This window comes from Mytilus edulis, chromosome 4 (assembly GCF_963676685.1).
Source record: "Mytilus edulis chromosome 4, xbMytEdul2.2, whole genome shotgun sequence".
Classification (NCBI taxonomy): Eukaryota; Metazoa; Mollusca; class Bivalvia; order Mytilida; family Mytilidae; genus Mytilus; species Mytilus edulis.
In genome coordinates this window covers 21,789,036-21,806,288 of record NC_092347.1, presented here as the reverse complement: position 1 = coordinate 21,806,288, position 17,253 = coordinate 21,789,036, and the positions used below count along the sequence as shown (strand labels likewise).

The window sequence follows — 17,253 nt, the reverse complement described above, 5'->3', positions numbered from 1 at the left end:
CCCCTTAAGTTGCGCACCAGAACTCCTTTTTTTACAATGAATTGATAGAATCATCATCTTTATTTTTTCCATTTCAGCTATCATTCCTTTCCAATTTTTTTTTGAAAATCACTAACAAAAAGATAATAGAAATGTTATATGTGCCAAAGTCTTTCAAAGAGGTAACAAATTGACAAAAAGCTCAAAACAGTCCATGGTTGCCAATGGTTCCTCAACACAGCAAAAAATACCTGGTAACCAAAAATTTGCAAGGGCAATAACTCTTACTTAAGCTTTAATTTTTTATTCATATTAATTCCTAAACACAATTTTGAGTTTAAAAAACTTTCATGTCCAAAATTAACAATTGTCACCAAAATTCATAATTGTTAGTGCCCATATAAAATAAGGAGATCTGGTATACAAGTATTGCCTGCAGTCTGAAAACCCAAATTCTATTTATACTTGGCACAAAACATATAAGAAGATGTGGTATGAGTGCCAATGAGACAAGTCTCACATCCAAGTCACAATTTGTAAAAGTAAACAATTTTAGATCAAAGTACAGTCTTCAACACAGAGCCTGGGCTGAAACTGAACAGCAAGGTATAAAGGGCCCCAAAAAATGACATGTGTAAAACCTTAAAACGGGAAAACCAACTATCTAATCTATATATAAAGCGAGAAACATGATACACTTATTAACCACATCAACAAACGACAACTTCTGAACATTATCATATACCAATTTGACTAATGAATATAAATGAGTATTTGATATATCTATGCTCTAGTTTGTGCTTCACTGCTGTAAGGCTGATGAAATGGCTAAAATGACTAAAACATTTTTGTTATATGAATTGATTTCCATTTATAATTCATAAGTAGGATGAAATGACTGTTTACTGCAAATGGATTTTCTAATTAGGGTTTAAATACAAGTAAAACCTTTTTTTTTTAAATGTTTAAACTTTGATTATCTATGCCTGTGAATATAAACCATAGATACTAAAATAAAACCTAATAGTCAACCATAAATATTTACTTAACCACAAAACAAATTTATCTAAGTATAAATATATGAATATAATAGATTCTTTCTTGAAATACTATGATACAGTTCTCTTGAATGGACTGTCAAAGATTTAGGTTACCTAAACATCCTTTATATAAAAAGAGGGGCATGATACCAGAGGGACATTCAAACTCATAGATCGAAAATAAACTGACAATGCAATGGCTGAAAAAGAAAAATACAAACAGACAAATAATAGTACACAAAAAAACATAGAAAACCGGAGACTATGCAACACGAACCCCACCAAAACTGGGGGTGATCTCAGGTGCTCCAGAAGGGGAACAGATCCTGCTCCACAACATTGAGGTTGTTTGAGTAAAGATTTACGTTGCTGTGTTAACATCATGGTTATCTTATTGCAGTGACGAACATTAAGCACCTGGGATCACAATAATGCAGCAAGACCAAGAAGAACCATCACAGCTAAAGTAAAAAATAATAACTTTCAATCATTAAATAGAGTTGAAATATGTTTAGGTGTTTTGAAATTATCACCAGTAGAACATTACAAAATTTGTAACTCATTCTTTGTGTCCACAATATATAACAGAATGAAACCATCTAGAAGACTGTGTATCAGCAAAAAGGTGTAGAGAGATTAAAGGCTTCTCTGATAAAAATTCAATAAAACCACTGCACCTTCAACCTGTTGTTTTAAATGTTTGCAACTACAGGACAATGCAGTGACAGCATTAACAAACTCACATTCCCCACACACCCCAATGTTATGTTGAAAAACTTTAAGTGACCTGATAGCAAAGTGCTTTCTGTTTGCTTTCAGCTGTCACTTTTTTAATATGATTTTGGATAGTTAAAATTTATCTTACACAAAGCTTATTTAGGTATAGCATAGGTATACTGACCATGACCTTTATTAGTAGCAACCTCAAAATCTTTCTCAAAATATATGTGATAATATATTCGATTAATGTGTAGTATTTGATTAAACATCAGGAAACCACTTTTCTTCACAATTTGGGGTCTATGTTAAATAACAATGATCTAAACCTTGGAGGAAGTTACCTCAGAATCGAAAGGTCATATCTCTTATATGTGACCATATAGCATAGTATTAGATTACTTATTCCATATTATTCTATAATAACAGTAGACTTCATACATTGTCCTTGTTTAAAACAGGAAGCGGAAACATACAACATGGTCTTATCCCTGATGCACCTTAGTGCAATGATTATTGTAAAATAATATGAAACAAGAATGTGCCCATAGTACAGGGATGCCGCACTCACACTATCGTTTTCTATGTTCAGTGGACCATGCAATTCAGACACACAGACTGAAAAACATAGTGCCCCTAAGTGGGGCATAAAATTCAGAACATAATATTACAAATATGAGTCTACGTTTGGGTTTTAAGATAAATATTACGTGAAAATATACAATTTCGTACTTACATAATCAGACAAACTAAATATCGAAATTGTGGTCCTCAAGAAGCTTACTGCTACCTTATCAATAACTAATTAAAATAAAACTCCAACTACCTGTGATTTTAAATATTCATCACTATTTTCCTCTTCAATCAGCGATGCGTCTGATACTTCTATATCACATTCCTCCTCAAGTTCAGGAAAATCCTCATCCTCCCCAAATAAAAAATGTAATCCAAAATCATCGTCTTTATCGACTTCTTGTGCCTCAGTGTCTGAAAGAGCCTCCTGTGCCTCAGATTCTGAAAGAGCCTCCTGGGCCTCAGCCTCTGAAAGAGCTAGCTCTTGCTGTTCACGGAGAGATAATTCGGTTGTCCACAAAGGTTTAACATAAGCAGAGGAGGTATCAGAATCCCACCTCTCGTTTTCTTTGCTATCAGAGACAAGCTCCTCTATCACTTCATCACTAGGTTCTTCACAGTAATTACTGACACTTGTCAAGAACGACAATTTACTGAAAAATTTTCCCATTTTGTCAAAATCAAATGGTGTCCTATTCAAATCCGATAACTGTTCTGTCAATATTAATTTCAAGTGACATTTGACCACTAAATATTTCCGGCAAATGTTCAAGACATCTTTTGTTATAGTTGTCAGTGTCCATATCAGATTCTATTTTCTACCCCGTCATTACAAATTGATCCTGTATGCCTATATATATATTGTCAATGATGAAATAATATATATGAATTCTGTAGATGATTGAGCGACTGACTTTTCATATAAGACCAATTAAATATGTCAGAATTAAAGACTTCTATATATGATGGAGAGTTGTGTTAATTTTATGCAATGGTTTATAACATCAGGGACATTGATTATATATTTTGTAGTTATAACAGTGGCATAATTACTATGTAATTTTCTCTTCAACTTGTCTATAGTTTATTGTATATACCACCAATACACGCACGATGCAGATTATCCAAATATCAGTTATTGACATTTTAACAGGCTTTTAATCCTAATTGGAATTTATTTTAGAAGTATTGGAAAAACTAATTAAAATCTATTCTTTTAAATTTATAATGATTAAGCAATAAAAAAAAATACAAAATGTTCTCTAATCTTCATCAATGTCATTGTATCATATCCAGTATCTTTTTCAACAGGCTATTCAATAAAGTCAAGATTGAAACAGATTTTCATATCCTTTTAATTTCCTAATACAATGTAGATGCATGCAAGAAACTACTTTTGTAACTTTGTTATTTGGCTCTTATTGAACTCATTATCTCAATAAACAACTTATCCTTTAAAATTAACTTTTATATCATATTTGTATTCTTTTTATTACCGGTATATTTTTTTTTACAAAAATCAGGCTTTTAGTTTTCTATTTTAATTTGTTTTACATTTGTCATATTGGGACTTTTTATATTAGACCGTCTTGTATGGGTTTTCTTATTGTCGAAGGTCTTATGGTGACCATAACTTGTAATTTTCATCTAAAATCCTTATAAGATATACAAATATCTGATATAGCAATAGGCCCTGTCTTATTTTTTAATCAATTTGATATTTCTGTAAGATGTCAGACAAAAAATTATTTCTTATGCAGAATCTTGAAATAAATTGGAAAATTAATGACAAGGCACAGATGTTTTTACATTTACTGGACAGAATTATCTAGAAATAATTTGGCATTTTATAGAGCATAATTTTTTAGATGCTTCAATATGTTATTTCTGCAATTAGAATTTTAACATGAAACACTTATGTTAAAATAACTATAAATGGAAAATTAAATGTCATTTATCAAGTAGACCTAAATATGTTTTGTTTTTTAAGTAGGTAGACCTAATGTTTCAAAGAAATGAGATTTGGATATGTAAGGATATTTTTTATGTTATCATTATCATGATTACAGTTAAAAGGAGATATGGGGTAAATATCAGTATCAACCAGATGACTAAGAAAAATAAAACATCAGAAGATTGATTTAAAAAAAAAAATCATTAGCTAAATTTAATTTGTAGTATCTTAAATCATTATACAATTTATTTTTGTTATAGCCTAAAACATGAAAAAATGTTAAAGGTTATTTTGGTCATCTGAAGATTTTGATAGCACAATCTTATAGAAGAAACATCTGTGTATGAAAAACATGATATAGACGAATTTCGAAATAAAAGTTCTATACCTTCTTAGTTTAAACATATTTTATTTGCAAAAGTAGCAAAAGGGATTGGACACAAGTTATAACAACATTAGAGACGTCCTCTCCTATCATTTCTAATAATAGCCTTGCCCCATTACCCCCACCTTAAAGGCAATTTAGTTCACCTGTACCTAAGCAAAAGAAAAAGAAATATTATTAAACAATGGACTTATAAAGAGAACAATAATGCCTTCAACTAAAGAACCGTTGAGGACTTTTTATTTGTTAACAAAATAGAATACTATTAGAACTATTATGAATTTATCTCTTACACACGGGAAATCAAATTGCTGTATAATTTCCTGCTAAAGAGAGTTGGATTCCTGTAGGAAATACTGTCTTTATCCTTTATTTGATTTGGAATATTCTGTTTATAGGTGAACTGTATTGTAAGGATATTTTTAATACTGCAAAACTATCAGTCTTTAAGGTTATTATTTGCCCATGTTGTTATGCTTGATAAGAATTTCATGACAATTTGACCTAAAGTTCTGTGCTCTGGTTGACCAATTTTGCAATTTTGCAAAACAATTATATTTTTTTCTTCAACTTTACATTAATTCATGTTGCGATGCTTTAAAATTTATGGGGAATTAGGTTGATACTAAAACATTATGGGGGAAGGTTTTTAGTTCAAACAATGACTTACAAACTGGTATAAACAAACACACTGAGAGTAATGAATGTGAGGAAGCTAGAGTACCAAGGAAAAACAACTGACCTATGACAGGATGGGAAGTAGGAAGATTAGAGGTTGTCTGACCTATGACAGGATGAGAAGTAGGAAGATTAGAGGTTGTCGGACCTATGACAGGATGAGAAGTAGGAAGATTAGAGGTTGTCTGACCTATGACAGGATGGGAAGTAGGAAGATTAGAGGTTGTCTGACCTATGACAGGATGAGAAGTAGGAAGATTAGAGGTTGTCGGACCTATGACAGGATGAGAAGTAGGAAGATTAGAGGTTGTCTGACCTATGACAGGATGAGAAGTAGGAAGATTAGAGGTTGTCGGACCTATGACAGGATGAGAAGTAGGAAGATTAGAGGTTGTCTGACCTATGACAGGATGAGAAGTAGGAAGATTAGAGGTTGTCTGACCTATGACAGGATGGGAAGTAGGAAGATTAGAGGTTGTCTGACCTATGACAGGATGGGAAGTAGGAAGATTAGAGGTTGTCTGACCTATGACAGGATGAGAAGTAGGAAGATTAGAGGTTGTCGGACCTATGACAGGATGAGAAGTAGGAAGATTAGAGGTTGTCTGACCTATGACAGGATGAGAAGTAGGAAGATTAGAGGTTGTCGGACCTATGACAGGATGAGAAGTAGGAAGATTAGAGGTTGTCTGACCTATGACAGGATGAGAAGTAGGAAGATTAGAGGTTGTCGGACCTATGACAGGATGAGAAGTAGGAAGATTAGAGGTTGTCGGACCTATGACAGGATGAGAAGTAGGAAGATTAGAGGTTGTCTGACCTATGACAGGATGGGAAGTAGGAAGATTAGAGGTTGTCTGACCTATGACAGGATGAGAAGTAGGAAGATTAGAGGTTGTCTGACCTATGACAGGATGGGAAGTAGGAAGATTAGAGGTTGTCTGACCTATGACAGGATGGGAAGTAGGAAGATTAGAGGTTGTCTGACCTATGACAGGATGAGAAGTAGGAAGATTAGAGGTTGTCGGACCTATGACAGGATGAGAAGTAGGAAGATTAGAGGTTGTCGGACCTATGACAGGATGAGAAGTAGGAAGATTAGAGGTTGTCTGACCTATGACAGGATGGGAAGTGAGAAGTAGGAAGATTAGAGGTTGTCAGACCTATGACAGGATGAGAAGTAGGAAGATTAGAGGTTGTCTGACCTATGACAGGATGAGAAGTAGGAAGATTAGAGGTTGTCGGACCTATGACAGGATGGGAAGTAGGAAGATTAGAGGTTGTCGGACCTATGACAGGATGAGAAGTAGGAAGATTAGAGGTTGTCTGACCTATGACAGGATGGGAAGTAGGAAGATTAGAGGTTGTTCCCAGGCAATGCTAGGTTTTATGGCTTATATTGGAATTATCACAGGTTTTACAGACAGACTGGTGTGGGCTTTGCTCATGGTGACCTATAGTTGTTAATTTCTGTGTCATTTGTTCTCTTGTGGAGAGTTGTCTCATTGGTAAACATACCACATCTTCTTTTTTATATTGACAAACCCAGATAAAATTACTTGAAATGATTTTTGTCTGAACATTTTATCTGGGTAAACATTTGTAAATTTGTATTGGCATTGAGTATATATATTACATTTTTTGATCAAATTAGATTTAAGTTCTTATTACACATTAAATAAATATTAATCAGTTAATAGTCTGATAAACTTATACATGTTATAGCTAAAATTAACACAACTCTCCTTTTAAAACCTTTTATATAAAACCTGGTTTGTACTTTCTTACAGTTATAACTCTGACTGAAACAACAAAAATATAATACTCATCAAACTGTAACAATCCAAGATGTAATGTGTACACATAAGAAATTCCACATAAAAATCCACAGTGAATTTATCACTAATAAAAGTCCAAATAAGAAATCTGTTGAAACAGCCTAGTCATCTATTTGAACATATATCAGTACAACGATATTGATCTCTACATGTATGAATCATGAGCAACAGGTGGCACCACCACTCAATAGGGAAAAATTAATAATAATAATCTTTTATATCAAGGTCTATTTCCCATTGCGACTTGTTGTCATTCTTATTTTCAAAATGTCAATTGGGCAATATCCATTTGTAAATATCAGAGAAATCCAGAATATCAACTGAAGGATATGTGAGGGATAACTTTAAAAGCAACTTAGAAGAATTTAAATGAACACAAATCTACAGACCATATTGGACTTTTTATCAACAGAAAAAAACATATTGCATTTCATGGACCCACCCTAGTCTTTTGGTTTGTGGTTGGTAACTGTCTCATTGGCAATAACATTTATACATCTCCTAATGTACAAATTCCACCGTCTACCATAATTGGTTTTGTTTTAATGTTAGAAGCTGAAATCTTGCTCTTGGCTCTTTCCTTTAAATTGTTCTAAATTTTGTTATCATGGGACATATTATGGCTTCCTTAATGATACAACTTTTGCTCATAGTTAGAGGCCATTCAGTGACACATAGTTGTTTTAATCTTAGCGCTTTGGTTTTTGGTTGTTAGTTGTCTTACTTGTAATTATACAACATCTCCTTATTTTTATACTAATTCTCTTGAGCTTTCTGGAAACTAGCTGCAATTTATTTGCATGACTATGTTGTGTCTATTTACATGATATAGGTTTTTCCAGTAATACTCCCCAATTATCTGACTTTATTAAGTGCTGATTTCTAGATCATGTTGATATTAAATGAATATAATAGCTATTCTAATTCTGTTTTTCAGGAAATATGCATCAAATCAACAAATTTCTCTCTTGATTTTTATTTACAAACATAAAATTTGAAATAATGCTAGCAGCTCCCATATTTAATGAAATGAGAACATTAAGTTCAAAACTTTGAATGCTTGTTAATCAAAGGGATATTTATCTTAATTACATCACAACAAAGAGAATTATAAAGGGCTATTTCCCTACTGATCTTATTCATTCATTTCAGGGATGACCATGTTTTTTTATGATCTATTATCTAATATTGAAATCAGCTTATTAACAATGATAATTCAAATTCATTATAGATAATTATCCAAATTATTCTTTTCTGGCAATAATGCACAATTTCATGGCAATAATCTTAAATGGACCATGTTAGAGCTTGTCACTGTTTGTGTTCCATTGGATAACTGGTTATAGTGTCCATAGCTTATTCCTGGTTTTAAGTGGCCATGTGATGATTGTTCCTGGTTTGTTTTCCTTTGGACAACTGGTTCTAGTCTCCTTAACTTATTCCTGGTTTTATGTGGCCATGGGATGATTGTTCCCGCTTTTTAGTCTTCAATTTGACAACTGGTTCTAGTCTCCTTGACTTATTCCTGGTTTGATGTGGCCCTGTGATGAGTATTCCTGGTTTCTTGTTTTCCTTTGGACAACTGGTTTTAATGTCCTTAGTGGTCAGGACATTTGATAATTGTTCCAACATGGTAGTCACTTCTCTATACTTACCAACTACCTGTATATAGTTTATACATGTATCTCTTGTCTTTGTATCTATTCATACTGTTTATATCTATAGTACCTTAGTTGTCTTTTTCATAAAACTTTAAAGACTTTCATCACATGATTTTTATTGCAAGGTTCAAACAAATTTTTGAATTTAGTCTCTTACAGAAAACCAAGTCCAGGGAGCCTTTATTTATTTTACAAAAGATAACTCTTTAAGTCTTTCTTCCATATAAAGTCTTAAGAGTTGACAATCAAAATTCCAACAAAAAATACAACAACATATCTTTAGGACAAATTCATTCCTGAGAAGCAAGCTGAGCTTTATTTGTAGTTCTTTCTAACAATGTAGACTGCATGTGTATTACTGTAACATAAATTCAAACATTTTAGACAGAGAAAAAAATGTGCTAAAGAGATCTTTATCACTGAGGCCATCAGATGAACCTATCAATAAAATAGGCATCCCACAGTCTGCCAATGACTTCCAAGGTTGTACAGACCAATAAACACTGCTTACAAAGAGTCCTAACACAAAATTCTAAATCCTTCCCACCGAATTTGGAGGAGATCAAAATAATTTCAATGACAAAGGATGGAATCTAATTGTGTGTTAATAGATTTCCTGTTGACTCTGAAGGTAGACAAATGACAAAACACAGTTTGGTGGTGAGAAATCAATCACGCTAATAACATCTCGTATTATTTCTTATTTTAGATGACTTGAGATTGACTTTGTGACACTGACGTGTCATGAGCTACTGAGGAAACTCGAGGTTAAAATTGTTATTATAAATCTTCTGTTTTCAAACATCTGACATTTTTTGTATTCTTAGGAAAACTGCAAAGAGTTAGATTTGCTTAATCTAATAGTTAATAAATCAAATTTAACCAACCCAGACTTGTACTCTTATTCTAATAAAGTAATTGTTAGTCAGAATGAAACATGGTGAATAAGGAAGAACATTTTCGTTTGGATGCTTGACCAAATATATTGAATATGGCTTATTAACTACATGTATATTGAAAAGCTAATATAATGACACAATCTTACAACCATGATTTGAGACTGTGATTATTATAACATACTGTGCACATTGAATGAAGTCAAATCATAGATCTTATTATATGAAAGATACAATATTTCAACTGGATTCATATAAACTAGAAAGAACCATTCTCAAAATATCAATCTTCATAATTAACAACAAAACTCCTTTAAAACATTTCAATCTCTAAGAGAAAGTGAAACTTTGGAACCATTTAAAATATGCTGCACTTCAAAGCTACTTTCAAAATATAAAACACATGTTTGTAAACACCACTTTTTAATTGTAAAACTTAATGGACTTCTAATAATTTCGAACTTCAGAATGGCTTATAATTTATATTTTTAAATTTGGACACCGAAGTTGAGACTCTATATTATAATATAATGGTCTTTTTTAATCCCACATACATGTACTTCACAAATCTTTAACTAAAGTTCAAAAGTACATCATATGAATATAATACCCAATGCCAATGGCAAATCAGTTTGTTTTAACATTTCACATTTGCTGGAGAAACAACCATATGAAATATAGTCCATTGGTTGCAGAATAGGCATAAACTGAGATGTCTATAACATGTATAACAAAGTTACATGTATATAACTTTAATATATAAAGTAATTAATTTTAGATTACAACTGCAGATGTCACAATAGATAGAACAACCATATATCAATACTGTAACAACATCTGCTAACTTATAATAGATTCTATAAAGTGATGATCAAATGAATTCAGGTAGTGATGAATTTAATGTCTGAAAAAAAATCAAAGTGCTCAGTAGCTCTAGAGGAGAGTTGACATTGTTTCATTAAATTTCAGTAGTTTTGTCACAAAGATATTTAACTCCACATCTGTTTCTCTTTAACAAAAGAGATTTGTCATGTATATCTGAATGACCCCTTGTAAACATTCTGTATTTTAAGATATGAACAAAAGCACACATCTTAAAGTCTTGCTTGATTTACTGTTCATTGTTGAATTAATGTTGAAAGACTCTAAGATAAAAGTTTACTACATGTATCTGTAAAAGTTTTTAGTTGATGTGATCTCAGCTTCATCGAAAATTACATGTACCAATTTTAATATGATACTAGATAGACAGTCAGATTGACACTCAGACTAGAAAATATAAGGCCCTCTACTATCATATGTTGATGAGACTATGAAAAACAAACCAATTTGAATTTTTAGACATTGTGAGTACAAGTCAATGAAAATAATTAAGGTGAATGTTAGAAATTGTTTATCACATACATTATTAGGCAAATAGATCTATAGTGTTAGATATATTTCTTCCATTTCCACTGGGTCTCATTTTAGGATTTTTTTTCCAATTCATATGGGTCTCATTTCAAGAAGATGAATATAGCTGCTTTGGCATTTTGTTATGAGAAAATCAATTTTGTTTTAATTTGCCACAAGATTTTGTTTAGTATTTCTGTGAGATTTCTATGGAACTGTCAAGTTCCTTTGTTTCATACAAGTCAAAGATTTACCTCTTGGAGCTTTTCTCTGACACGGTTGACTGCATCTATCCACTTAGACCTTGCTGGTGAGGAATAGTCAGGATTCATTTGTGTTTCATACAAGTCTTGTCCATCACTGACTTCTTGTGTACTCCCTCGGCTGATGTTGGTTGATGATCTTGTACTGTTAACAGGGCTAAAAACAAAGACAGAAAATTGTTTACAGGTCTAAAAATAGACATATAATTGTTTACAGGACCAAAAATAAACATAAAATTGTTAATTTGACTAAAAATAAACAAGTTGTCAATAAGAGAAAAATAAAAATTACAGAAAATTGTTCATATGACTAGAAATAGACAAGACAGTCACATGTATCTACAGGACTTAAAATGGACAGATATCAGTTAAAAGGACTTAACTACGACAGACAACAGCTGTTTATAGAACTTAAATAGACAAGAATAAGACAGAAATCTGTCAGCAGAACTTGTAAAAGACAACTACAGAACTAACAAGTGCAACTCTGAGCTACTGCTCAATGATGATACCTTCGCCCAATTAAGTGTTTGGTAAACAGGAAGTTATTGAGAGATGAATCTTAAAACGCATCACATGGTATAGCTGACTCTTATAAATCCTGAAACCAAATTTCAATAATTCTTGAGATAAATATGACGAAAATTTTCAACTTCTTGGATGTCATAAGTGTTCAATAAATAGGAAGTTGTTGAGTGATGAATCTGAAAACGCATCACACGGTATAGCAGCAGTGACTTATATCAATCCTTATGATGTAGTTCCTGAGAAAAATGCAACAAAAATATAAATGGAACAGATGGACAGACTGAGGTAAAACACTATACCCCTACTTTTATAAGCGACGAAAATATTCATTGGATAGATGACGGACTGGACTGACTGGTGAACAAAGGGACAGAGGTAAAACAGTATAACCCCACTTTTTAAAGTTTTACACAAACTACTAATATTCCCTACAAGCTTTTATTCAGTATTTGCTAAAAAAAACATGAAAAGAAGTTTCAATGAAAAATACAATAATTCCTGTACGTACCTATAAAAAAAACAAAACAATTATAACTTCTATGCAGACTATGGATTCATTACTAATTGTTATGTACCAACTTTTGGTAGATTTCCTGAGTCTACTTGATATTGGCACACAAATCTTATTACTAATATTCACCCATTCATTTTTGACAGACTTTAAAACTCATCAATACACCAACATCATAATTTCAAAACTGAAGGATTCATTGTTTACAAATAATAACTCAACAAAAATTTGATGTAGTAGTAAATCCCACAGATCATAGTAAAACTAATGAGTAAAAATTAAGAGTAATCATAGCAGTAACCTGATAATTTAAGCCTATTCAAACAGATTTTATACAAATATTTACTGGACACTTGATATTGTTCGACTCCTATTAGAACTGAAGAAATGGTCTCCTCTAAGCAAGTTTTAGGAAACAAAGTAATTAAAGGGACCTATTGTTCTGTGTCATACATTCTTCCTATATGCTGAAATTAAATGCATTTCTACATCGATGACAATATAATTGATCACATTTTCTACATAAATAACAACAATGAATTTACTCTGGGATTTACACTAATAGTTCACTTTCAATCAAACAAATAAATATTGGATTTTTTTCAAAATCAAAGGAATTTTTTATATTACCTAAATACCCTAACTGAATTTGTTTCTCAAACTACCTGTTTTTTTCCAGCAGTTAAAAAAAAATTGACTGCAATTTTGAAGCCTCCTCCAAACATTCAATAATATGTTCATTTAAACCTAGCCTTGGTGTTTATTTATTCTTTTTTTTTAATTGCACATTTTGATAGGCGACTATTCATTTTGAATTTTGCTCTGTGCTCATTATTTAAGGTAGTATTGTGATAAGGTAGTTTAGTTGCATAAACCCATGTCATTTCTACTATTACATCTTGTAGAAATGTAAACCCCCAACGAAATCATTCAATTCAAATTATAATACACATTACTGAAAATATTCTACAGTTGAATACTTCAATAAATTTTAATAAAAAAAGATTCATTTATGTTCAATTTACTTTAACAATACTGCATCATGATTACTTATTTATATCATATTAACCATGTTTTAAACCCAGAAGTTAATTTTTACTTTTCATTAAAATTAATGTTAATGTTGAAGTTTATTAATTTCTCTATGTTAAATCAATTTTTGTGTACACATAATACAAGTACAGATAAAAGATAACCAAGATAACAATGCTGAATGGATCATCAGTTAAAATTTTAATTTACTTTGTGGAATATAATCTTAATAAACTAACAAATCTTCTTTCAAACTAAATAAAAGAATGGTTCCCCTGATTACAACAATTTGATGTTGGACAGAACAATACCATTATTAAATCAACAGCTTTGTTACATGGGGATTGAAACTTATTATTATGTTAATATGAGTATATGACCAATTATCTATTCAATGTTCACATTTATTTTACCAAAATAATAAGCAATAAAAGTTGCATGTTAACCCACAGAAAGATTATATACATACAATAAGCAAAAATTGGAACAACAAAGGTCTACAATACCTAACTCTTTGGGTGTTTTATTTTTAAATAAACTCATCATAGATACCAGGATTAAATTTAGTATATACGCCAGACGCGCGTTTCGTCTACAAAAGACAGAGGCGTAGCTAGAAAGAAACGAAGTGGAAGCAAGTACTGCAGAGCGGGGCGAGGCGAAAAAATTTTTGGACTCTATTATGCAGCAAATTTTTTTTTTTTCGGTTTTCGGTCATAGGACGGTTAAAAAAGGAGCTATATGTAGATAAAAATTTATGAATGTAAAACTATTAATAAATCTTCTGAATATAGTAATACATAAACAACACATATTTGTGATACAGAATTTACTCAAAATTGTCCAAAATATGGAGAGTTGTCTCATTGGCACTCACACCACATCTGCCTTTATCTATCTTCGGGTCTGGGCAGAAACAAACTTCTCTATTACTTTGTCAACATTCACACTGAAATCCCGATGAATATGCAGTAATGCTATGTAACTTTCGTTGTTCATTGTTGATCGTACATTTGTTTTCAATTACATACGTAGTACCGTGACTGATAGATCTCAGGGCCATCATGGCATGGTAGCACTCGCGAGATGTTATAAACCAGCATACGTGTTCGGCATCGAGCGACCTCCCAATTGAATTCGTCAAAATTACATGCTAGGTCAGTTTCGTATGTTTCAGACAATATTGATATTTGTTCGTTTGTGATATTTCCTACAACACGATGAAGCAGATACAGCACAAAGAAGCGATTTTCTGATAACTTGACGCGACCCCACTCTCCAGTTGCCTTATCATATGGTCTATGAACGCAAAAAATAATGAGACTTTCCAATACTGTTTTGGCGTGGTTGCAGGGTGATTGGCTCCGGTAGTCTGTCAACCACATCGCCTAGGCATATTTTCAACAATATCGAAGGGATCTGATAATTCTAATGCCGATTGGTACATCTCATTCCAAACTGATGAACTGTACACTGTAAAATGTGCTCCAAAACTACATATCTTAGACTGAGTATTACAAATTCAAAAGTAAAAATCTTGTAAAAGATACAAGTAACCTTCCGATTTTGTCATAATCTCAACAAAAAAAACCAATTATTTTGAAACCAAATGTCGTTATCTAATGATATTTCATCAATTAAAAAAAGTGACAACATAGTTTTCCTTTAACATTCAATTTATAAATTTTTATTTTGCCATTTCTTTTTTTGCATGCCGAATCAATGTGCACGCAACTTCGGAGCTACAATCTTTTTCTGAATGAACAGCTTCATCAACACTTGTAACTAGGTTGTCAAACTAATATCCGGGATAGACGGAAAAGTCATCAAAAGTCTCCGATTCCGATTGACCAACTCATCTCTTTTTTTTTTATTTTTTGTGAAAACGACGTGGATGCACGTGCTGTCGTGCCTCCGGGTAGCTACGCCTCTGAAAGACTGATCAGTGACGCTCGAATCCAAAAAAGTTAAAAAGGCCAAATAAAGTATGAAGTTGACAAGCATTTCTAACACCATGTGGTACTGATTCATAAATAATTACCTATATCTAACCTGAACAAATACCATGTAATTCACTGCACACCATATCTAACAATACTTAATGTCAATTACTTAACCACTTACCATTCAAGTAATTGTTCCCTCCATAAATAAGTAATGTATTGCTAACACAAAGAATTGTCTTACAATGATATGGAATCACAGTATAAACCTTATAACTGAACTTCATTTTAACCAAAAGTAGAAGAAGGTAATTATTAATATGTTTGGTTGTAGGTTGATAGTGTCAAACAACGTACTTCACAAAGAAATAGTAATTATATTCGACACCTTTATACTTAACATATACATTATCTACAAAAGGTAATTATGTGGATGCACAACATAAAACACAATCATATGGATGAACAAAAGAAAACACCATCATGTGGATGAACAAGAGAAAACACAATCATGTGAATGAACAAGAGAAAACACAATCATGTTGATGAACAAGAGAAAACATCATCATGTGGATGAACAAGAGAGAACAAAGTCATGTGAATAAACAAGAGAAAACACAATCATGTGGATGTACAAGAAAAACACAATCATGTGGGAGGAACAGAGAAAACACCATCATGTGGATGAACAAGAGAAAACAAAATCATGTGGATGAACAGAGAAAACACAATCATGTGGATGAACAAGAGAAAAAACACAATCATGTTGATGTACAAGAGAAAACAATATCATGTGGATGAACAAGAGAGAACAAAGTCATGTGAATAAACAAGAGAAAACACAATCATGTGGATGAACAAGAGAAAACACAATCATATGGATGAACAAGAGAAAACACAATCATGTGGATGAACAAGAGAAAAAACACAATCATGTGGATATACATTGTACAAGAGAAAACACAGTTATGTGGATGAACAAGAGAAAACACAATCATGTGGATGAACAAGAGAAAAAACACAATCATGTGGATGTACAAAAGAAAACACAATCATGTGGATAAACAAGAGAGAACAAAGTCATGTGAATAAACAAGAGAAAACACAATCATGTGGATGAATAGAGAAAACACAATCATGTGGATATACAAGAGAAAACACAATCATGTGGATATACAAGAGAAAACACAATCATATGGATATACAAGAGAAAACACAATCCTGTGGATGAATAAGAGAAAACACAATCATGTGGATATACAAGAGAAAACACAATCATGTGGATGAACAACAGAAAACACAATCATATGGATATACAAGAGAAAACACAATCATATGGATGTACAAGAGAAAACACAATCATGTGGATGAACAAGAGAAAAAACACAATCATGTGGATATACAAGAGAAAACACAATCATATGGATGCACAAGAGAAAACACAATCATGTGGATATACAAGAGAAAACACAATCATATGGATATACAAGAGAAAACACAATCATATGGATGTACAAGAGAAAAAAACACAATCATGTGGATATACAAGAGAAAACACAATCATATAGATATACAAGAGAAAACACAATCATGTGGATGAACAAGAGAAAACAAAATCATTTGGATGTGGATAAAATATAGTCCTGCCAAAGACAATTTAAACAATAGTGTTTCCCTACATGAGGTAACAAAATAAATATTGAACACAAACCCAAGCTTATAAATTAATTAAAGCAGTAAATAATTCTATTTGTGTTAAACAAACTAAACTAATGTTTTCATATTTTAAAATATCAATATTGTAAATTTTGTTCAACTTTTATTTCAAATGTATATTTATTTCACAGATCTTTCAGATATAGA

The 17,253-nt window shown here is 32.0% G+C and overlaps 1 protein-coding gene across 1 annotated transcript in view; it reads right to left on the bottom strand.

The window, feature by feature from the left end:
• Window positions 1–17,253, bottom strand: part of LOC139519196 (protein unc-13 homolog B-like) — a gene marked incomplete in the record, with an annotated part of 129,819 nt that overhangs the window by 62,865 nt on the left and 49,701 nt on the right. Inside the window, 1 exon segment of the mRNA XM_071311085.1 lies at window positions 11,368–11,533. Coding sequence (XP_071167186.1) covers window positions 11,368–11,533 — 166 coding nt within the window.